This window comes from Scyliorhinus torazame, chromosome 10 (genome assembly GCF_047496885.1).
Source record: "Scyliorhinus torazame isolate Kashiwa2021f chromosome 10, sScyTor2.1, whole genome shotgun sequence".
In the NCBI taxonomy this organism is placed as follows: domain Eukaryota; kingdom Metazoa; phylum Chordata; class Chondrichthyes; order Carcharhiniformes; family Scyliorhinidae; genus Scyliorhinus; species Scyliorhinus torazame.
The window spans coordinates 204,530,587-204,555,443 of record NC_092716.1 but is presented as its reverse complement, the minus strand read 5'-3'; the positions used below and the strand labels follow the sequence as shown (position 1 = coordinate 204,555,443).

The window sequence follows — 24,857 nt, the reverse complement described above, 5'->3', positions numbered from 1 at the left end:
GTGCTCCAGTTTCCTCCCACAAGTCCCGAAAGACGTACTATTAGATGAATCGGACATTCTGAATTCTTCCTCTGTGTACCCGAACAGGCACTTGAATGTGGCGAGTCGGGGCTTTTCACAGTAACTTCATTGCAGTGTTAATGTAAGCCTACTTGTGACAATAAAGATTATTAAGTTGTTAATTTTAGATCTGAGATAGATAATTTTTTGTGAATTAAAGGATATGGACCAACGGCAGGTATATGGAGTTAGGCCACAGATCAGCCATGATCTCATTGAATGGCAGAGCAGACTCGAGCGGCTGAATGGTCTATTCCTGTTCCTATGTTCCTATTACCATCACCAAATTCCCCCACCATCAACATCCTAGAGATCACCTTTGACTAGAAATGTAACTGGTCCAGCCAAATAAATGCTGTAGCTACCAGAGCAGGTCAAAAGTTGGATATTCTGCAGTCTGTAACTCACTCCCTGCATCACTAAAACCACCATCTACAAATCATAATTCGGGAGTGTGATGGAATACTCTCCATGTGCATGGATGAGTGCTGTTCCAACAACAGTCAAGAAGCTCAACAGCATCCAGGATAAAGCAGCCTTAATCATTCACTCCCTCCACCACTGGGGTATTGTTATTGCAGTGGGTACCATCCACAAGATGCACCAAGGTTTCTTTAACAATACCTCTCAAATCTCTGACCTCTGACCCCTGAAAGGACAAGGGCATCAGATGCATAGAAACACCAACATCTGCAAATTTCCTCCAAGACAAACACAACCCAGGCTTGGATATATATGACCATTCCTTCATCATCACTGTATAAAAATCTGTGTATTCCTTAATTAACATTACTGTGGGTGTAATTATACCACATAGCAAGAGTTCAAAAAAGCATCTCACCACCATCTTCTCAAGAGCTATATCAGTATTAAATACTATACCAGCAATGCCAACATCAACATAATAAAACAAGTGGGATCCAACAGTTATGCTTTTGTGTTTCAGAGTCACCTGTCTCCCAAATTGTACCTTCAATTCTCTCAATATGACAAATATAGAACGGGAGAGAGCATGCAAACTCCAAATTTTAATCCTTATCCATATCATCATTGGGCAGCTATTCACCCCCCCCCCCCAACCATCAACCTCCCCCCCCCCCCCCCCCCCCCCCAAGGAGTAGCCACGCTGGTGTGAAGTGGTGCAAGTCCTGACTGGTGGGGAATGGTGCAGTGAACGCTGAGGAGGGGCAATGGCGTGAGTTCTCTCTCTGCATTTACCTGCAGTGTACCGAGGGGAGTCCTTCCAGGGAGCTGGGGGTCGGGAGTGCTTGAGCTGGATTGGAGGGCTCAGGTCTTTCCCAGGATGGGGGTCGAATGGCAGGTGTTCCTGCCATTGTTTTGAAAAATCATTGAACTGTCTTTCAGTATATCAAATTGTAGTTAAAAGTCTTTCCTCTGATGTGCTGGAACCCTTTGATGTCTCTCCCGGCATGTCAATACCAAAGATTGTCAGATCAAGGTGAAAGAGTTCCGTTTGATGTGTTGTAAAGCTTTGAAGTGCCTTTTTCACAGTCAATTTCATTCCCCTTTAACTTTTTTTAGCCTCTGGACATGCTGAGAAGTTGAAAATCTTTGAACTGCATTGTTTACATTCAATTTCACAGCCTTTTACCAGCCTCTTGATTGATAGGTTCAGATTATTTCAAAATGGGTTCGGCTCTGTTTGTTTTTATAGATCGTCACGGTCCATGAACCCTGAAGTGCTCCTCTTTTGAGCAGTTGTTCTTTCTAATCACAGCTTTCTTAAAGAAGTTAGGTGGGATTCTCCGTTTGCCGACGCTAAAATCGTGAAACGCGATTGGGCAGAGAATAGGTTGCCAAAATTATGGAGGGCCCTGATTTGACACCAAATCGCGATTCTCCGTCACCTCAACAGCGGTGTCAATGCCGACCGGAACGCACGTACAGTAAACATCGTTTGCATGTCATTAATGTGCCCGACCTGGTATTTTCCGGGGCCTCCATGATTCCCCTCCTCCGATGGGCCGAGTTACCAATGGCGCAGTTCACTTATGCTTTTAAAAATCGTGAAACAGGCCTGGTGGCTGATGAGGGAGAGAGAGAGGTATGACACAGATGGAGCAACTGTGGGCTGCCGGGCCGGACACTCCCCAGGCTGGCTGGGGTAGGGGGGGGCCCTGCCAGGGCCGGGTGGGAGGGAGAGATGACGGGGAACAGGCCGAGTGACCAGGGATGACCCACACGGGACTGGAGCGGTGCCATGGCACGGACCGCCATTACCACGGCCATCTTGCTGCGCACCCACTGACCAGCCACCTTGGCCCGTGGTTTTAGAGTGACACCGGCCGTATGGGTGCCCCCACCCCCAGTCCCGCACCCCACACTCCACCATACCCTCCCGCCAGACCTGCTCCCCGGCCGCCACCCTCCGGTGGCCCAACCAGAGCAACAACACCAGTAGCCCCGACGTGTGCCATGTTGCATACCCCTGGCAGGGGCAGTGGCAACCAACTGTATCCCTGGCATCAGGGACAGGTGCCAGGGCCAGAGGCCGCCATGGTGTCGACCACTGACGGGCCAGGGATGCGGGGATGGGGGAACATGCGGGGGCAGAGCCCGCGGTGCCAACTGGGGCAACCATGTAGCCGCTGGACCTGATTGGGTACGGGGTACGCATCACGCTAACATATTGGCCTTTCATCACGTGCAGACAATGGATATTGGAATTCAACCAGCAATGGTGGCCTTCCTGCTGGTCACCACAGCCCTCGGGGATGTCCTGCGGCTGCTCGAGGAAGAGGGGAAGCTGCAGCAGTGGAGCGTGCAGCAGTTGAGCATGCAGCAGTGGAGAGTGCAGCAGAGGGACAGGTGGCAGCCGCCCTGAAGGGAGAGCGAGCTGCCCAACAAGCCAAGGAGGAAGAGGTGACCAGTAGGCGTCGCATGAGGCCGCGTGTGTACTGGCATCGCCTGCCATTCAAGGACCTGCCGGACCGGGAATGCCCGTCGAAGACTCCGGCTAAGCAGAGAGACAGTGCAACATATCTGCCAGATGATGGCACACCTGATCCAGGGGATGATCGACGGGATGCATGTCCCCCTATGAGCACCTGCAGATGATAGACCGCTCTACACACCCCAAAAGGGGTTCCAATCAATGAATGCACAGTGTGCATAATGCCTTCATCCTGGCATACTCGACGATTCCTGACATGTTCGAAATGCGCCGCTGGCTGTGTTGTTGGCTCCTTGGTGATAGGGATTGTCATGATACACACCAGTATATCATGGTGCAGATAAACACACACTGATGGACACACAGCAAGACCAATCAACACACACAACACCGCAGCAATCACCAGTTAGAGCACACTCACTATAAAGATAGGGGGCATCAGTTCCCGCTCATTTGGGATGCAGCCTCCTACAAGGACAGAGCTTACAGCTTACAGCACAGGTCCTCACCATGTGCTGTGTGCATAGACTGGTTAGGACAGGCATAGGTCTTTAGTTTAATCTAACATCGTGTTAACCCACAGTGAAAGTATGTTCAACAGTTTCTAACTTAATAAAATAGTGTTGCACTATTTTAAGTGTTGGTGGCATGTATGTGTTCCACGGATCCAAAACACCCAACTCATCATGATACCAGGAGTTGAGGGATATTAGAACTTCTTAGACCTACCTGCAAGTGATCTGCCTTCCACCAGCATACAGTCATCCTGCAAAATGGACAGCGTCCGCCCGCCGCTGCCGCTCCGCATCAGCGGTAACCTAGGGGCCAACTGGAAGATATTCAAATAACGCTTCCAGCTCTACCTGGAAGCCACAGACCGGGAAGCTGCCTCAGACATCAGGAAGATCGCTCTCTTCCTATCCATGGCGGGGAACATGCCGTCCACATTTTCAATTCTCTCACCTTTGCTTATGATGAAGATAAATCAAAATTCAAGACGGTCCTCAAGTTTGACACTCACTGCAACATTGAGGTGAATGAAAGTTTCGAGCGCTATGTATTCCAACAACGTTTACAGGGTAAGGATGAACCTTTCCAGTCCTTTCTCACCCACCTTCGCATCCTTGCGCAGTCCTGTAATTACGGGCCCACCTCCGACTCCATGATACGCGACCAGATCATTTTCGGTGTTCAGTCGGACCCCCTACGCCAGCAGCTCCTCAAGGTAAAGCAGCTCACCCGAGCAACTGCCATCGAGACTTGCGTGCTACACGAACATGCCACTAGTCGGTATTCCCACATCCAAGCGGCTGAAATGGCGCGGCAAAGTCCCTACGAGGCAGAACAGGTCCAAGCAATCGAGCAACTCCAGGGCCTCAGCCTGGATGAGGGCGGCTCATGACTCCCGTGCAGCTGATCTCCCTGCTCTGGCTCCAGATGACAATGTCCGCGTCCATCTTGCGGATGGGGGTTGGTCTGCTGTTGTCCTTCGGCAGATGGCCCCCGCTCATTCCTGGTTCATCTACCGGATGGCTCCATTCTGCGCCGCAATCGACGTGCCCTTCGTCTCGTCCCACGCTCGCCACGTGATCCTCCACTGTCGCCTCGCCTTCCTGCTGACCCTGCCACGGACTATGCAGAGCTCCCTGTCACGCTGCCTCCACCTGACTCTGACGCAGTCCAGCCCGCTCCTGAACCGACGGCTCTCAACCCACCCTTGAGGCGGTCAACCAGAATTCGGCGCCCACCTCAGAGAATTAATTTATGAACTTTGCGGACTTGTAGACCCTCTAAATTGTTTTGTTGCTTTGTTTGATCGTTTCTCTGGTTTGTATATAGTGTTGATCTTGTTATTCTTGTTGCATACTGTTTCTCTGCACCAGGCACCTTCCCATGTAAATAGCTTAGTTCTCATGTACGTAGTCCTTTAAATATGTCTTTGCGCCCCACACGTAGTTAGGAACATTCTCACCACACATTATTTATTGCCATACACATACATTCTTTTATAAAAGAGGGCTGTAATGATATACACTAGTATATCATGGTGCAGACACACACACTGATGGACACACAGCAAGACCAATCAACACACACAACACCGCAGCCAATCACCAGTTAGAGCACACTCACTATAACGACAGGGGGCATCAGAGTTCCCGCTCATTCGGGATGTAGCCTCCTACAAGGACAGAGCTTGCAGCTTACAGCACAGTTCCTCACCATGTGCTGAGTCCATAGACTGGTTAGGGCAGGCATAGGTCTTTAGTTTAATCTAACATCGTGTTAACCCACAGTGAAAGTATGTTCAACAGTTTCTAACTTAATAAAATAGTGTTGCACTATTTTAAGTGTTGGTGGCCTGTATGTGTTCCACGGATCCAGAACACCCAACACATCAGGGGTTACCCACTGCATTCATGGCTGATGACACCTATCTGGAGGCCGCAGACTGACACGGAGACCCGCTACGATGATGCCCTTGCAACGACCAAGAGCGTGATTGAGCGGTGATTCGGTCACCTGAAGATGCGGTTCAGATGCCTGGAGTGCTCTGGGTGAGCCCTCTGGTATGGCGCTGAGAGGGTCACCTGTGTCGTGGTGGCCTGCTGTATCCTCCACAACATCGCGCAGCAGAGGAGCAATGTGCTGGAGGCGGAGGAGAAACGCCAGACCTCATCCGATGAACAAGATGCAGAGGATGGGTGGGGCAATTCCTCACCAACGCGCACGGGATGCTCTGATCGCCTTCAGGTTCACCGTCTGGGGGGGGTGGAATGGGGAACGGACACCGCATCCCATCCCCTCACTCACTCCACCCCCACCCCCAGCCACCCCCTGCCTGCAACCCCTTCCGTGATACATATCTGTCGCACTACGGAGTGGGGGCACTGGGTTGGCAGTGACAGTGGGTCTGATCCATGGGATGGAGGATGATGACCTGCGATGAACTCTGGTGCTCCACATTATTTGGCTATGTCTGTCTCCCACCCATGGTAACACTTTCTACCGCCCACCTGCAGGCTGGCCATTCCATCACACAGTGCCATCAAATCGCTGGGGTGACGGTGGTGGGGATGGTAGGGGGACTGGAGCTCACGCCACCCACAGGATACACCCATTACTTCCCCAAAGTCCATCCATTCCACCCCCTGCCCAGACCAGCCCACCCCTCACACCCATCTGACAGAGCACCGAGGCAGGTTGTAAGTAGTAACAGGTGTTTAATATAAACAAAATAAATACAGATTTGTGCCCTAGTCCCTATAACTAAACTGTGCCCTGCACCCGTGTCAACTCAACTGATATATAACTATCTGGCCTTATGGGCCCTAATGCTACGCCTAGTGGTTCCCCAAACGGTACAGCAGGTATGGAGGCGGCCTGCTGTGATTCCCAGAAGTGGTGTAGGGTGAGGGTGGGGTGGGAGTGAGGGTAGTATGGGGGTGAGGGTGGCGTTGGGGTGAGGGTGGTGTTGGGGTAAGGGTGGTGTTGGGGGGGAGGGGGGTTGACACACGTGTCATGGGGAACCGCAACTAAGCGGGGTCTCACTTCCTCACCCGCAGACAGGTTCCACCTCGGCAACCTCCCTTTCTTCGGGCCCGCTGACCATGTCCAGAGACCTCTGCTCAGCCACAGTGAGAGACCTCAACTATAGCAGTCCCTCTCTTATCCCGCTCCTGGCAGTTGTGCGCGGCCAGTACGTCGGTTACGTTTGTAGAACCTCTCAGCGATGATCAATATCTCCAGAATTTAACCACAGGTTTTCAAGCCTTGTTTTTCTGGTTGCACAGACTTCACAGGAGGCTGAAAGATTTCCCCCCTATCATGCTCAGGAAGGTCAGGACTACTATGTCGACCGCAGTTTTATTTGCCCAGACAAAGTATTCAAATCTGTCAGTGTATTAGCTCCAGTGCTTGGTGCTTTCATCATACAGTCCATTGAGACCAAAAACCCACGTCATTTTTACAATAAGAAGGGTGGGAATAGGGTGGCAATGGGAATGGAAGGATCCGAACTCCGTAAGTGCATTTGGTTTTAGTTTAGGCAGGTACCATGGTCGGCGCAGGCATGGAGGGCTGAAGGGCCTGTTCCTGTGCTGTATTGTTCTTTGTCCTTTGCTTCCGTATGCACAAATGTGCCACAAAGGTTTTAGCACTACCTCAGTTTTTCTTTCAAACAAGATAATCCACAGCTCAGCCTGATCCTTTCCAAGTTTTGCAAGGGATGTTGCAAAACTCCACTGACTCTCAAATAATTGTTGCAGGGTATTTGTTATTTTACTTGTTACTCACAGTAGGCTGAACACTGTCCCAGAACTTTCCAGGCAGAGCACATGGCAAGCTTCCTTTGGTGCTGTTTAAATTTCAGTTCCTTTGATTATTGCTGCTATTATTCAGCACCCCTTCATTGCCAACTTTGGTGTAGAAAAGTCTTTTAGCTTCTTAATCCTTATTGGATGTCTGCGCACTGATCAACAATTTGTCTATTTTTCTTCTTCTCGAGGAGTCTACCAACGAGGTTCTAACCTCCTCATCAACAGCTTTCTTTGTGGTATTTTTAAAGGATAGGCTTACAAAACACAAATGTACAAACAAACAAGAGCTTTATTGGAAAGATATCTTCTCACAAGCTGCCAGAATAGACAGACTGTTAGACCACCCAAACTGCCGATGACGTCATTAATATGTCACGTGATCACACTCTTAAATCATCTTGTTCCAAGTAGGAACTAACATGAATACATAGTACTGTGGAACTGAACACCACACCCCACCCAGCCCCCTCCCACCCAAAACCTTCCTCCCCACTAATGTTCCTCTCTCACAAAGACACTTCCTAAAACTTCCCAAAACCTAGCCCCTGACTAAGCGCCTTGTTATCACCTCCACCGACTCAGTGTTAGAATCCTATTCAATGACTCTCCTATGAAGCGCTTTGCACCACAACGTTGGAGGCACTCAACTTAAAAACAGATGAAACACTCCAACAGTGGATATGATATGGTAATTTACTAATGAAAGTCAATAAAAGCGACAGTATTGGCTTTAGGGAAAGTACTTTTTGGCAAATAGAGATGAGTATAAATTAGTTATGAGAACTGGGGCGAAATTCTCCGTTATCGGCGGAAAGTCCGCCGATCGGCGCAAAAAACGGCGCAAATCCGACTTGCGTCACGTCGGAAAAATGGGTCGATAGTCTCCGGCCCGAAATGGGCTAGCAGCGACTTAACGGGATCCGCGCTTGCGCAGTGGTTCACGGCGTGCAGCGTCATACGCGCTGCACGGCGTGACGGCTCATAAGGCCGCGCTGCTCCCCCCCACCCGACCGCAACACCCGACCGCAACACCCGACTGGATGGCTGGCCGTCGCTCAGCCCCGAGGTTCGAGTCACGCAATGTGGAGGCGCTCCTGGACGCGGTGGAGCAGAGGAGGGATGCCCTGTATCCCGGGCACGGCCGCAGAGTTGCCCCACGCCACAGCCGGCGTCTGTGGAGGGAAGTGGCAGAGGCCGTCACCGCTGTGGCCCTGACACCACGGACAGGCACCCAGTGCCACAAGAAGGTGAACGAACCCGTCAGAGCAGGCAGGGTGAGCCTCCCCATATCCCCCCCTCCCCCATATCCCCCCTCCCCCATATCCCCCATATCCCCCCTCCCCCATATCCCCCATATCCCCCCTCCCCCATATCCTCCCTCCCCATATCCCCCCTCCCCCATATCCCCCCCTCCCCCATATCCCCCTCCCCATATCCCCCCCTCCCCCAAATCCCCCCTCCCCCATATCACCCCTCCCCCATACCCCCCCTCCCCCATATCCCCCATGCCCCCCTCCCCCATATCCCCCCTCCCCATATCCCCCCTCCCCCATATCCCCCCTCCCCATATCCCCCCTCCCCCATATCCCCCCTCCCCCATATTCCCCTCCCCCATATCCCCCTCCCCCATATCCCCCTCCCCCATATCCCCCCTCCCCCATATCCCCCCTCCCCCATATCCCCCCTCCCCATATCCCCCATATCCCCCCATCCCCCATATCCCCCCTCCCCCATATCCCCCCTCCCCCATATCCCCCCTCCCCCATATCCCCCCTCCCCCATATCTCCCCCTCCCCCATATCCCCCCTCCCCATATCCCCCCTCCCCCATATCCCCCCTCCCCCATATCCCCCATCCCCCATATCCCCAAGTGAATCCAGCCCTAACCTTAACCTCTGCAATGCACGCGCAACCGATGGCGTGCATTCATATACCTGCCTAACACTGTTGCCTTTTACCCCTGCCACCCCCCCCCCCCCCCACAGGAGAAGCACGCACACAACAATAGGGAACATGTGAGGTCTGGAGGAGGGCCCGCTGATGAGAGGCCACTGACCGTAAACGAGGAAAGGGCCCTGGAACTGGCTGGCGGACCTGAGGACCGGGAGGTTGCTGATGCAGAGGTCGGGGGCGTACTAGCGAGTGAGCCACCGACAGCCCGTCCCCACATCCCCCCTCCCCTTTTATCCCCCTCCCCCGTATCACCTGATCACTGCCTGATGTCTAACCATGCATGCTTCATTGTGTATCGCAGGACCAAACGTCCAGGCACCCATCCCCGCAGATGCAGACCGCCCGCGGACTGCCCCTCGGAGACCACGGGAGACGGAGAGACCCGGACTCTCCAGCATGCGACGCCAGCAGGATGCCCCTCGGAGACCACAGGAGACGGAGAGACCCGCACCCTCCAGCATGCGACGCCCGCAGGATGCCCCTCAGAGACCACAGGAGACGGAGAGACCCGCACCCTCCAGCATGCGACGCCAGCAGGATGCCCCTCGGAGACCACAGGAGACGGAGAGACCCGCACCCTCCAGCATGCAACGCCCGCAGGATGCCCCTCGGAGACCACGGGAAACGGAGAGACCCGGACCCTCCAGCATGCGACGCCCGCAGGATGCCCCTCGGAGACCACGGGAGACGGAGAGACCCGCACCCTCCAGCATGCGACGCCCGCAGAATGCCCCTCGGAGACCACGGGAGACGGAGAGACCCGGACCCTCCAGCATGCGACGCCCGCAGGATGCCCCTCGCACACCATGGGAGACGGAGAGACCTGGAGCAACAGGGAGACGACACCCCCGTCACATGCGGGAGCGACCACCCAGCGACGAGGGGGGCAGCCACAGGCCCCCGTCACATCCGAGCCAGGACACCACTACCCAGGACACCGCTACCCAGGACACCACTACCCAGGACACCACTACCCAGGACACCACTACCCAGGACACCACTACCCAGGACACCACTACCTAGGACACCCCTACCCGGGACAGCACTACCCAGGAAGACGATATACCGGACAGTGACTCAGAGTGGATGGGTGGAGACGAACCCCCACCCCAAAGTGCCATGGACTCAGAGTGGGACGAAGAGCACGACACAACGCCACTGCTGTCACCAACACCCTCCACCATCGCAGAAACACTCACCAAGGTTGGGCACTTTAGTGATGAGGCGTCTGGTACACTCACTGGTGCGCAAAACACAGCCGTCCCGGTACAGCAGGTGGAGGTAGGAGCAGCAGAGGGACCGGGCGGTCGGAGGGCAGCCCAGCCCAAGCGAACATCTGCCGCCCAGATGGATCCCGGGTTCCTGGAGTTACCACACCCACACATAGATCCGATGCAAACACCGACCCGGAGACAAGCGAAGAGGGTGACGGGCGGCTTGCGGCGGTTGCGGTCGCAGGTGGAGGAGTCCACCCGCGTCCAGGAGCTGGGAGTGGTGCCGGTCATGCGTGCCACCCAGGCCGACACCGCACGGGTGGCGTCCGCGGTGGAGGCAATGGGTGCGACGGTGTCAGACATGGGGAACGGTTTGCGAGGCCTGGGGCCTTCCGTGCAGGCGGCGTCTGTGGCCCAGGAAATGGCTGCCCTCTCACAGGAGGCCATGAGCCAGTGCCAGCGCCAGATGGCAGAGGCGCTCAACGCCATAGCTCAGTCTCTGCAGGCCATGGCCCAGTCTCAGCAGGCCATGGCCCAGTCTCTGCAGGCCATCGCTGAGGGCATCGGCGCCAGTGGCCATGTGCGAGCCGGCGTTGCACTGTCACAGACAGGGTTTGCCAACCCCCTGGGCTCCATGGCTGCAAACCTGCAGACCCCTGTCGATACCAGCACGGGCCTCCAGGACTGGCAGCGCCAGATGTCGGGGGGGCGTCGGACGGCCAGTCCGTTCGCATCCCCCACCCATGTAGAGGCCTGGGGGCCATCGGGCACCCCGAGGGAGGAGGAGGTGGTGTGGTCCGTCCCGGCTCCCTCTGTAGGGGAGGTCCCGGTACACCGCGACACCTCGGACTCCCCCCCTTCCGTCCCAGGTGCATCGGGTGGGCAACGGGCAGGACAGGCTGGCAGCTCGCCATCCCAGTCGCCCGGGCTGCAGCCTGGCCCATCTAGGCCAGGACGCCCCAGGAAACAGCCGCCAAAGGGATCCAGTGTCAGAGGGCAGGAATCACAGGAGTCCACCTCCAGTTCTGCTGTACCGTCTGGGGAACCACGTAGACATAGTCAAAGGGCACGTAAGGCCAAACAATTAGACACTGAGTAAGTTGGCACGGGTGCAGGGCACAGATGAGTTTTAGGGGCTGGGGCACGTGCATGAACTCCTTTGTTTATTAAAGTCAATGTTACACCTACCGAAGCTGCCTTTGTGCTCTGTCCAAAGTGTGCGGGGGTGTCATGTACGTTGAGCGCAAGTGTGTGTGTGAGGGGTGGTCTTACCTCAGCCCCAGGTGAGTCTGCCCCTTCCCCCTGGGCCGCCATCAACATCCCCCGGGCAGAGGACGGGACCGTGCGCTGCAGTGTCACAGCCGCATGCAGGGATGGTCCGGGTGGATGGTGGTACTGTGGCCATGGGTCAGACATAGTCCAACGATGTAGAGCCAGGAGCTCATCGCAGGGCGGGTTGTCATCATCCTCCATGGCCTGCGATAGACACGCGTCCATCCGCAACTGTGTGAGCCCGGCCCGTTGTGCCGCAGGTGGATTGGCAATGGGGGGGGGGGGGGTGGTGTGCATGCGGGTGGGGTGGGTGGGGTTGGGAAGGGGGGTGAGGGTGCTGGGTGGGTGGATGGGTGGGGGGTGTGGGTGGTCGGCTGTTGCCATGGTGTGCGGTCTGTGGCCATACTACCCGATTCCCACGCCCATCTAGTCAGTGAAGCGGGCGTCTATCAGTCTGTCCCGTGCCCGCTGGGCCAGCCAGTAACGGTGGACAGCCACCCGCCTGTGTCTACCCCGTCTGCCCTGATCATTGCCCCCATCCCCCTCATCTGGAGAGGACTGGGCCTCTTCCTGCTGCTCCTCCACTCCGCCCTCCTCTGCCTGTGGCACATCGCCCCTCTGCTGGGCTATGTTGTGCAGGACGCAGCACACCACAATGATGCGGCCGACCCTATCTGACCGATACTGGAGGGCGCACCCAGAGAGGTCCAGGCACCTGAAACGCATCTTCAGCACGCCAAAGCACCTCTCGATCACTCCCCTTGTCGCTACATGGGCATCATTGTAGCGGTTCTCCGCCTCATTGCGTGGCCTCCGTATAGGCGTCATCAGCTACAATCGCAATGGGTAGCCCCTGTCGCCCAGCAACCAGCCCCTCAGCCGGGGATGGCGTCCCTCGTACATGCCGGGGATGGATGACCACGACAACACGAATGAGTCGTGTACACTGCCTGGGTGACGGGCGCAGATGTGCAGGATCATCATGCGGTGGTCGCAGACCACCTGTACGTTCATTGAATAGGTCCCCTTCCTATTAGTGAACACGGCCCTGTTATCTGCAGGTGGCCGCACGGCGACGTGCATCCCATCGATCGCGCCCTGGACCATGGGGAACCCGGCCATGGCAGAGAAGCCCACGGCCCGGGCATCTTGGCTGGCCCGGTCCACGGGGAAGCGGATGTAGCGGTGCGCCATGGCATATAGGGCATCTGTCACTGCCCGGATGCACCGGTGCACCGAAGTCTGCGATATGCCGGACAGGTCCCCACTCGGTGCCTGGAATGACCCCGTTGCATAAAAGTTCAGGGCCACCGTAACCTTGACGGACACGGGGAGAGGGTGTCCCCCGCCAGTGCCACGCGGTGACAGGTGTGCCAGCAGGTGGCAGATGTGTGCCACGGTTTCCCGGCTCATCCGGAGTCTCCTCCTGCATTCCCGGTCCATGAGGTCCTGGTATGACTGCCGGGGCCGGTACACACGGGGCGCCCTCGGGTGCCTCCGTTGCCGTGATCCCGCGACGTCCTCCTCCCCCTCCTCGTCCTGTCGGTCAGGTGTCCCTCCAGCCTGGGCGGCTGCCGCCTGCCCCTCTGCGGCAGCCTGCGCCGCCTCTCTGGCACGCTCCTCCTCCTCCTCATCCAGGGCAACATAGACATGAGCGGCTGCCACCACGGCGGCCAACATCGCTGGATGATCTGAAAACATGACGGCCTGGTGGGGGGGAGGGGAACGACGACATGTCATCATTTTCCATATCCCCTCCTCCCCCCAGCCAGGTGGCATGGACCGCATGGGTCCAACTGTTGGAGGCTGGCACCTGGCCAGGTGGACCAACTCACTTGCCCTCCCATCCCCCTCCTCGGCATGGACCCCCGCCCCCAACCTCCACCCCAGCACGGACCCCCCCCCCCCCAACCTCCACCCCGGCACGGACCCCCCGCCCCCCAACCTCCACCCCGGCACGGACCCCCCCCCAACCTCACCACGGCACGGCACGGACCCCCCCCCAACCTCCACCCCGGCACGGACCCCCCTCCACCCCAGCACGGACCCCCCCCCCAACCTCCACCCCGGCACGGACCCCCCGCCCCCCAACCTCCACCCCGGCACGGACCCCCCCCAACCTCACCCCGGCAAGGCACGGACCCCCCCCCAACCTCCACCCCGGCACGGACCCCCCCCCAACCTCCACCACGGCACGGACCCCCCCCCCAACCTCCACCCCGGCACGGACCCCCCCCCCAACCTCCACCCCAGCACGGACCCCCCCCCAACCTCCACCCCGGCACGGCACGGACCCCCCCCCCAACCTCCACCCCGGCACGGACCCCCCATCCACCTCCCCGGCACGGACCCCCTCCCGGCACTCCCCCGGAGCCCAGCCTACTCTAACCACCCCCCCCCCCCCTCGCCGCACACACACACACACACAAGCCGAGACACACCTCTCCTCACGCATTCAGTCTGCGGCCACGCCATTGCCTGCCCAGAGCCAACCCCCCAGGCCGTCACTCACCTCCACGCTGGTCGGCGTGAGTCCGGAGCACCGGGTCACGCCGATGAAAAGGAGGTTTAATTTACGTCAACGTGAACGGTCATCACGTCGACGGGACTTCGGCTCATCCGGAAGGGAGAATATCGGCAGGCCGAAAATCGGCTGCCTTGCGCAGACCCGTGCCATTCTCCGCGGCAGCGGCGCCATTAACGCCCCGCCGACTTTTCTCCCTTCGGAGACTTCGGCAACCGGCGGGGGCGGGTTTCACGGCGGCCAACGGCCATTCTCCGACCCTCTGGGGGGTCGGAGAATGACGCCCCTGATGTTGAATTTAGTTTTCGTAAGTGCGTCTTGTGTACCAAATTTAAAAACTTCAGCTCCAAGATATATATTCAGTCATCATCCTCTTGGTAATTATTGTGAATGAAGCTGTTTGTAACTGTTATGGTGGCTGCAACGAATTTGAGGGATCGTCAATAGATCTCCCATGGGCTTCCCGGAATATGAATTTTCCTAAAAACAGGTAATAGCTCACCAAGTAGAAAATCTATGGCAGAAGCAGAAAATCCGCTGTTCCAATCCGGGCTGACATCTCTGTCAGTCCCTGGTTTTAGACGCATGTGTTGTAAGCCCTTTTGTTACTGCAATTGGAAGATTGGCTTTGGCGAAGTTAGGACAGTAACCAATCAAAAGCCCTCATCCAAGACCAGTCATTGCAAGTACCCCTAGGGATAGATCCTTTGCCTGAATGAGGAGATGTCATTTACATTACAGCAGTGTGCTGTAGACACCTGATAGGTGACCTCAGGAAGCTTGCTGGCGAAGAGGATTTGAAGAGCAGGCTTCTACAATGTGAACAAGGCCCTTCGGAAAGGGATTAAAGGGGAGACAAATGGCAAAGGCAATTATCATTTCTCGAATATTTCAGCGATGGTCGGACAGGCGAGATCAGGGTGGGAGGGCATGTAGCGATTGATGGGATAAAGGGATGATCGAGGCCAGGATCAGGTCTAGGGGGGTTGTGGGGAATGTGAAGGCTGTAAATAGAGGTAGGAGGAGAACTGAAGCTGGGTTCGAAAGGAAAAGGCAGGAATGGGAGTTGGTGATTAGAGACACTCCTGCTTTTTCAGTGAAGCATTTTTATAAACATTTACTCTTTTGGTAGCAGCCTGCAATCGTCCCATTGAGGACTGCCTGATCGGCCTTATCTTCATGAATTCAGTGACTGATGGTAGCATAAGATGCTCCAGGAGATGCTGATATTGTACAGAGGGCCTCAGACAGATGCAAGGCCTCTTTTTTGTCTATTCATAGGAACGAAAACCTGTTTTCGGCATTGGCCTCAGACACCCAGAACTAAATATTAGCTTGGAGACAGGATCAGGAGTGGGGGCTGTTCGGAAGTCAGGAAACCCAGAAGGGTGGCTTTTCCAAAAGTACATCTCAAATTTATTTTCTGTAGGTTTCTGCCCATACAAGCTGGCTCTGTGTCGGGTAAGAGACTCTGCAGCACACGTTCGCAGCCAAGATGGGCTGACAGCAGCTAGGCCTTGTGGGAGGAGGGGGTATGGGTGGGAGAAATCAATGCGGACTGATGGTTGTGGTCACAGTGTGGGTCTCCAGTTGTGGGTTGGTTTTCGACTGTCGGATAGAGGTCCGACCATAGGGGGATCAAAATGCAGGGGGTCAAATTGCAGTTGGCGGGGATAGTGCCTGTGGTGTAAGGAGATGGTAGACTGATTACGGGAGCAGTGGGGGTAGATTGTGGTCATGGGAGTGGGTCTGATTATGGGAGGGTGGATGGTAGTCTGATGGAGTTTGATTGCTGGGGTATTACTGGGTAGCTCGCTGCACCTGAAGAAAACAGTGCTGCTTCACCTGGGCGACAAGCAATGTTGTCAAGATAATTACCTCATTGAGGCCTTGTCTTGCCTCCTTTTGCCTGGTGGGTTTACCTGTGCTTCTTACAATTCTATTTTTGCAACACTCAAAGATGCAGAACAAAAACACCGAGGCTGCTAATCTGCCAGCTCTCTGATTGGACCAGCAGCTCTTGGAGGCTGGTTGATGTCCTTAACAGAGTGACAGACACTTAATTAGCTGCTACTTATAAAGTTCAGGTGGAAGTCTCGCTGACTGCCCACGCATGCCCGTGACACACATTTCGTCCCAACTTTGGGACCTCCATGCAAATGGTAAATTCCTGGTCTTTGTCAGTGTATGGTGGGCATTTAAGAATAGTTGTTTAATAGCCATTATGTACGGCTGATGCTGAAACAGTAATGTTGACCCCTGAGGTTTTAGGGCTAATTGTATTTTACAGGTTTTTCTAATACATTTTTATGTGACTGCAGGTGACAAATGGATTTTTTACCTGGACATCTGATGGAGCCCCAACTTTGTCCAACATTGAAATCAAGATCCCTCATGGTAGGACTGTGAATTAATTAAATTAACTATGAATGGAAAATGCCTCAATAATAAAATGTTGTTATATTGATTAGGCACATGCACTTAATCAGCTCCTATCACCTGTGGATAGGGGAGAGTTTCAGCTGCTACATCAGGAGTTGTGCTTTCCATTCTGTTGAATCTGGCAGTGCTGGTCAGTTGAGCTGGTGGAAATGTCCAAATTTACATTGTGCATTGAATTCGTACAAATTTGTGACGAACAGAAACCAGTTAACTCCCAAGTTTAATTTGCCTTAAACTGCCATGAACCTCTATGATCTGCCTTTATTTATGGATTTGGAAATGGACGCCGAGATAGCCATGATTTTAGGCTCAGTACGGTTAAAGTATTAACCAATTCAATTATTGTATTTCATCATGCCATCATTGGAGTCTGAGCCCTGTCGGATTCCAGCACACTCCTCACATAACAGTAAGACTGGAAAAGGCTCAAGACATATGTCAAGATTCGAATACGATGGGTTCAAATGTTTGTAGTTAGTTTCCAGGAGGCCTGTCGAGGTGGATGAGACAAATCAACTGTCTGAAGGAAGGAAATAGACCTCACCTCAAAATTATAATTTTGTAAAAAAAAAATTAAACTACATTATCAGGCACTGGATGAGGGCTAAGATAGCTAAAATACTTACTCCTTCATTATTGCGATGGGTTGATGGGGTGGTGCGGTGAGGAAGCGAGGTACCTCACACCCATAGATGGAAGCAGATGTTATACTATTTGGCCTCTTTAGGCTGATGAGAAACCATGATGGGCTCATAATAACCCAGGAGCTACTGGTCTCATGTCCTATCCCAAACTTTATCACTTTGGTGGGGTCAGTGCCTGAACATGCAGGCATTTTTAAAATTTGTTCATGGGATGTTGTGGGTGTCACTGAAAAGATCAGCATTTATTGCTCATCCTCCATTGTGTTGGAGATGTTGGTGGTGAACCGCCATCTGAACTGCTACAGCCCTGTGTTGTAGGTACACAGACAGTGCTGTGTGATTTTGAGGTCCAGGATTTTGAGCCAGCAAGAACAATGAAGGGATGAAATGATATTTCCAAGTCATGATAGCCTATGACTTGGAGGAGAACCTGATGGTGTTCCCATACCCTTGTTCGTCTAGGTGGTAGAGGCACAAGTTTTGAAGGCACCATTAAATAAGCCTTGTGAGTTGTTGCAGTTCTTCAGAATGATACACGCTGTAGCCATGGTCTGCCGGTGACGGAGGGAGTAAATGTTTACGGTGTTTGGGTTGCCAATCAAGCAATCTACATTGTCCTGTATGGTATTGAGTCTCTGGAGTGTTGGAGCTGCACTCATCCAGGTAAAAGGAGGGCATTGCATCAGAGGCCCTGTGTAACGGTTAGAATTGTGTCATCAGGCAATGTTGTAGTTGTTGTTTTTCGTACTACTGACTAGATTTCAAGAAGAAAGGTTTGCTTGAACAACCTTATGGAATTCTATGAGAAGGTAACAAATAGAAGGCAAGTATAATGGTGTAAATTACTAAAAGGCTTTTGGTAAAGTACAACATAATAGATAAATGAATAAAACCAGAGTATTTGGAGTGAGGAGACAATGTGCAGAATGGAAAGCTAGCTGAAAACAGAAAGCAGAGAGTAGGGGTAAAGTGTAATTACTCAAGAGTGACAGAAGATGAAAAGTAGAGTTCTGTTAAGATCTGTGCTGAAATCACTGATATTCTGGGCGGAAGGTGGCACAGTAGTTAACACTGCAGCCTACGGCGCTCAGGACCCGGGTTCGAATCCCAGCCCTGGGTCACTGTCTGTGTTGATTTTGCACATTCTCCCCCTGTCTGCGTGGGTTTCACCCCCACATCCCAAAGATGTGCAGGGTAGGTGGATTGGTCACGCTAAATTGCCCCTTAATTGGAAAAAAAATAATTGAGTACTCTAAATTTAAACAAAAAGAATTCCTAAATTTATGAATGACATAAAATTTGGAGGGCTCCTGTGTAAGAGTGGAACAAATTATAAGAAGACATGAGTAAACCTGAAGAATGGACATAAAATTTGCAAATGAATTCCAACATAGATAAATGTGTGGTATTTCATTTTGCTAACAAAATATGCTGGTTATTTGGAAGTTAGGAATCCGAATGGGGTAGATCTAGAAGCATAAATTCAAAAATCACTAATTGTGATGTGAGTCAATACGGCCAGAGTAAATGTTGTGATACGAGTCAATAAGGCCAGAGTAAATGCTGTGATACGAGTCAATAAGGCCAGAGTAAATGCTGTGATACGAGACAATAGGGCCAGAGTAAATGTTGAAATGCGAGTCAATAAGGCCAGAGTAAATGTTGTGATATGAGACAACAGGGCCAGAGTAAATGTTGAAATGCGAGTCAATACGGCCAGAGTAAATGTTGAAATGCGAGTCAATAAGGCCAGAGTAAATGTTGAAATGCGAGTCAATAAGGCCAGAGTAAATGTTGTGATGCGAGTCAATACGGCCAGAGTAAATGTTGTGATGTGAGTCAATACGGCCAGAGTAAATGTTGTGATGCGAGTCAATAAAGCCAGAGTAAATGTTGTGATGCGAGTCAATAAGGCCAGAGTAAATGTTGCGATGTGAGTCAATAAGGCCAGAGTAAATGTTGTGATACGAGACAATAAGGCCAGAGTAAATGTTGTGATGCGAGTCAATACGGCCAGAGTAAATGTTGTGATGCGAGTCAATACGGCCAGAGTAAATGTTGAAATGCGAGTCAATACGGCCAGAGTAAATGTTGTGATGCGAGACAATAAGCCCAGAGTAAATGTTGAAATGTGAGTCAATAAGGCCAGAGTAAATGTTGTGATGCGAGACAATAAGGCCAGAGTAAATGTTGTGATACGAGACAATAAGGCCAGAGTAAATGTTGAGATGCGAGTCAATAAGGCCAGAGTAAATGTTGTGATACGAGTCAATAAACCCAGAGTAAATGTTGAGATGCGAGTCAATAAGGCCAGAGTAAATGTTGTGATACGAGACAATAAGGACTTAGTAAATGTTGTGATGCGAGTCAATACGGCCAGAGTAAATGTTGAAATGCGAGTCAATAACGCCAAAGTAAATGTTGTGATGCGAGTCAATAAGGCCAGAATAAAAGTTGTGATACGAGACAATAAGGCCAGAGTAAATGTTCTGATACGAGACAATAAGGCCAGAGTAAATGTTGTGATGCGAGACAATAAGACCAGAGTAAATGTTGAAATGCGAGTCAATATGGTCAGAGTAAATGTTGTGATGCGCGTCAATAAGACCAGAGTAAATGTTGTGATGCGAGTCAATAACGCCAGAGTAAATGTTGTGATGCGAGTCAATAAGGCCAGAGTAAATGTTGTGATACGAGACAATAAGGCCTGAGTAAATGTTGCGATGTGAGTCAATTAGGCCAGAGTAAATGTTGTGATGCGCGTCAATAAAACCAGAGTAAATGTTGTGATGCGAGTTAATAAGGCCAGAATAAATGTTGTGATACGAGTCAATAAGGCCAGAGTAAATGTTGTGATGCGAGTCAATAACGCCAGAGTAAATGTTGTGATGTGAGTCAATAACGCCAGAGTAAATGTTGCTATGCGCGTCAATAAAACCAGAGTAAATGTTGTGATGCGAGTCAATAAGGCCAGAGTAAATGTTGTGATGCGAGTCAATAACGCCAGAGTAAATGTTGAAATGCGCGTCAATAAGGCCAGAGTAAATGTTGTGATGCGAGTCAATAAAGCCAGAATAAATGTTGTGATGCGATTCAATAAGGCCAGAGTAAATGTTGTGATACGGGTCAATAAGGCCAGAGTAAATGTTGTGATACGGGTCAATAAGGCCAGAGTAAATGTTGTGATGCGAGTCAATAAGGCCAGAATAAATGTTGTGATGCGCGTCAATAAAGCCAGAGTAAATGTTGTGATACGGATCAATAAGGCCAGAGTAAATGTTGTGATGCGATTCAATCAGACCAGAATAAATGTTGTGATGCAGGTCAATAACACCAGAGTAAATGTTTTGATGCGCGTCAATAAGGCCAGAGTAAATGTTGTGATACGATACAATAAGGCCAGAGTAAATGTTGTGAAGTGAGTCAATAAGGCCAGAGTAAATGTTGTGATGCGAGTCAATAAGGCCAGAGTAAATGTTGTGATGCGAATCAATAACGCCAGAGTAAATGCTGTGATGCGCGTCAATAAGGCCAGAGTAAATGTTGTGATACGAGACAATAAGGCATGAGTAAATGTTGTGATGCGCGTCAATAACGCCAGAGTAAATGTTGTGATGCGCGTCAATAAGGCCAGAGTAAATGCTGTGATGCGTGTCAATAAGGCCAGAGTAAATGTTGTGATGTGAGTCAATAAGGCCAGAGTAAATGTTGCGATGTGAGTCAATTAGGCCAGAGTAAATGTTGTGATGCGCGTCAATAACGCCAGAGTAAATGTTGTGATACGAGACAATAAGGCCAGAATAATGGTTGTGATACGGGTCAATAAGGCCAGAGTAAATGTTGTGATACGAGACAATAACGCCAGAGTAAATGTTGTGATGCGAGTCAATAAGGCCAGAGTAAATGCTGTGATACGAGACAATAGGGCCAGAGTAAATGTTATGATGCGAGTCAATAAAGCCAGAATAAATGTTGTGATATGAGACAATAAGGCCAGAGTAAATGTTGTGATACGAGACAATAGGGCCAGAGTAAATGTTGTGATACGAGTCAATAAGGCCAGAATAAATGTTGTAATACGAGTCAATAAGGCCAGAGTAAATGTTGTGATGCGAGTCAATAAAGCCAGAGTAAATGTTGTGATGCGAGTCAATAAGGCCAGAGTAAATGTTGTGATGCGAGTCAATAAAGCCAGAATAAATGTTGTGATGCGAATCAATAAAGCCAGAGTAAATGTTGTGATACGAGTCAATAAAGCCAGAATAAATGTTGTGATACGGGTCAATAAGGCCAGAGTAAATGTTGTGATGCGAATCAATAAGGCCAGAGTAAATGTTGTGATACGAGACAATAAGGCCAGAGTAAATGTTGTGATGCGAGACAATAAGGCCAGAGTAAACGTTGTGATGCGAGTCAATAACCCCAGAGTAAATGTTGTGATACGAGACAATAAGGCCAGAGTAAATGTTGATATGTGCGTCAATAAACCCAGAGTAAATGTTGTGATGCGAGTCAATAAAGCCAGAATAAATGTTGTAATACGAGTCAATAAGGACAGAGTAAATGTTGTGATGCGAGTCAATAAGGCCAGAGTAAATGCTGTGATGCGAGACAATAAGGCCAGAGTAAATGTTGATATGCGCGTCAATAAAGCCAGAGTAAATGTTGTGATGCGAGTCAATAAAGCCAGAATAAATGTTGTAATACGAGTCAATAAGGCCAGAGTAAATGTTGTGATGCGAGTCAATAAAGCCAGAGTAAATGTTGTGATATGAGACAATAAGGCCAGAGTAAATGTTGTGATACGAGACAATAGGGCCAGAGTAAATGTTGTGATACGAGTCAATAAGGCCAGAGTAAATGTTGTCATACGAGTCAATAAGGCCAGAGTAAATGTTGTGATGCGAGTCAATAAAGCCAGAATAAATGTTGTGATGCGAATCAATAAAGCCAGAGTAAATGCTGTGATGCGCGTCAATAAGGGCAGAGTAAATGTTGTGATACGAGACAATAAGGCATGAGTAAATGTTGTGATGCGATTCAATAACGCCAGAGTAAATGTTGTGATGTAGTCAATAAGGCCAGAGTAAATGCTGTGATGCGCGTCAATAAGGCCAGAGTAAATGTTGTGATGTGAGTCAATAAGGCCAGAGTAAATGTTGTGATGTGAGTCAATAAGGCCAGAGTAAATATTGTGATACGAGACAATAACGCCAGAGTAAATGTTGTCATACGAGACAATAACGCCAGAGTAAATGTTGTGATGTGAGTCAATTAGGCCAGAGTAAATGTTGTGATGCGCGTCAATAACGCCAGAGTAAATGTTGTGATACAAGACAATAAGGCCAGAATAATGGTTGTGATACGGGTCAATAAGGCCAGAGTAAATGTTGTGATACGAGACAATAACGCCAGAGTAAATGTTGTGATGCGAGTCAATAAGGCCAGAGTAAATGCTGTGATACGAGACAATAGGGTCAGAGTGAATGTTGTGATACGAGTCAATAAAGCCAGAGTAAATGTTGTGATGCGAGTCAATAAAGCCAGAATAAATGTTGTGATACGAGTCAATAAGGCCAGGCTAAATGTTGTGATGCGAGTCAATAAGGCCAGAGTAAATGCTGTGATACGAGACAATAGGGCCAGAGTAAATGTTATGATGCGAGTCAATAAAGCCAGAATAAATGTTGTGATATGAGACAATAAGGCCAGAGTAAATGTTGTGATACGAGACAATAGGGCCAGAGTAAATGTTGTGATACGAGTCAATAAGGCCAGAGTAAATGTTGTGATACGGGTCAATAAGGCCAGAGTAAATGTGATACGAGTCAATAAGGCCAGAATAAAGATTGTAATACGAGTCAATTAGGCCAGAGTAAATGTTGTGATGCGAGTCAATAAAGCCAGAGTAAATGTTGTGATGCGAGTCAATAAGGCCAGAGTAAATGTTGTGATGCGAGTCAATAAAGCCAGAATAAATGTTGTGATGCGAATCAATAAAGCCAGAGTAAATGTTGTGATACGAGTCAATAAAGCCAGTATAAATGTTGTGATACGAGTCAATAAGGCCAGAGTAAATGTTGTGATGCGAATCAATAAGGCCAGAGTAAATGTTGTGATACGAGACAATAAGGCCAGAGTAAATGTTGTGATGCGAGACAATAAGGCCAGAGTAAACGTTGTGATGGGAGTCAATAACCCCAGAGTAAATGTTGTGATACGAGACAATAAGGCCAGAGTAAATGTTGATATGTGCGTCAATAAAGCCAGAGTAAATGTTGTGATGCGAGTCAATAAAGCCAGAATAAATGTTGTAATACGAGCCAATAAGGCCAGAGTAAATGTTGTGATGCGAGTCAATAAGGCCAGAGTAAATGCTGTGATACGAGACAATAAGGCCAGAGTAAATGTTGATATGCGCGTCAATAAGGCCAGAGTAAATGCTGTGATACGAAACAATAAGGCCAGAGTAAATGTTGATATGCGCGTCAATAACGCCAGAGTAAATGCTGTGATACGAGACAATAAGGCCAGAGTAAATGTTGATATGCGCGTCAATAAAGCCAGAGTAAATGTTGTGATGCGAGTCAATAAAGCCAGAATAAATGTTGTAATATGAGACAATAAGGCCAGAGTAAATGTTGTGATACGAGACAATAGGGCCAGAGTAAATGTTGTGATACGAGTCAATAAGGCCAGAGTAAATGTTGTGATACGGGTCAATAAGGCCAGAGTAAATGTGATACGAGTCAATTAGGCCAGAGTAAATGTTGTGATGCGAGTCAATAAAGCCAGAGTAAATATTGTGATGCGAGTCAATAAGGCCAGAGTAAATGTTGTGATGCGAGTCAATAAAGCCAGAATAAATGTTGTGATGCGAGTCAATAAAGCCAGAATAAATGTTGTAATACGAGTCAATAAGGCCAGAGTAAATGTTGTGATGCGAGTCAATAAGGCCAGAGTAAATGCTGTGATGCGAGACAATAAGGCCAGAGTAAATGTTGATATGCGCGTCAATAAGGCCAGAGTAAATGCTGTGATACGAAACAATAAGGCCAGAGTAAATGTTGTGATGCGAGTCAATAAAGCCAGAGTAAATGTTGTGATACGAGACAATAAGGCCAGAGTAAATGTGATGCAAGTCAATAAGGCCAGAGTAAATGTTGTGATGCGAGACAATGAGGCCAGAGTAAATGTTGTGATGCGAGACAATAAGGCCAGAGTAAATGTTGTGATGCGAGACAATAAAGCCAGAGTAAATGTTGTGATGCGAGTCAATAAAGCCAGAGTAAATGTTGTGATGCGAGACAATGAGGCCAGAGTAAATGTTGTGGTGCGAGTCAATAAGGCCAGAGTAAATGTTGTAATACGAGACAATAGGGCCAGAGTAAATGTTAGGATGCGAGTCAATAAAGCCAGAATAAATGTTGTGATATGAGACAATAAGGCCAGAGTAAATGTTGTGATACGAGACAATAGGGCCAGAGTAAATGTTGGGATACGGGTCAATAAGGC

General features: G+C 50.6%; 1 protein-coding gene across 1 annotated transcript in view; it reads left to right on the top strand.

The window, feature by feature from the left end:
* LOC140384522 (ATP-binding cassette sub-family C member 8-like) overlaps positions 1-24,857 on the top strand; it is a 497,256-nt gene that overhangs the window by 325,245 nt on the left and 147,154 nt on the right. Inside the window, 1 exon segment of the mRNA XM_072466291.1 lies at positions 16,578-16,653. Within this exon segment, the coding sequence (XP_072322392.1) occupies positions 16,578-16,653 (76 nt within the window).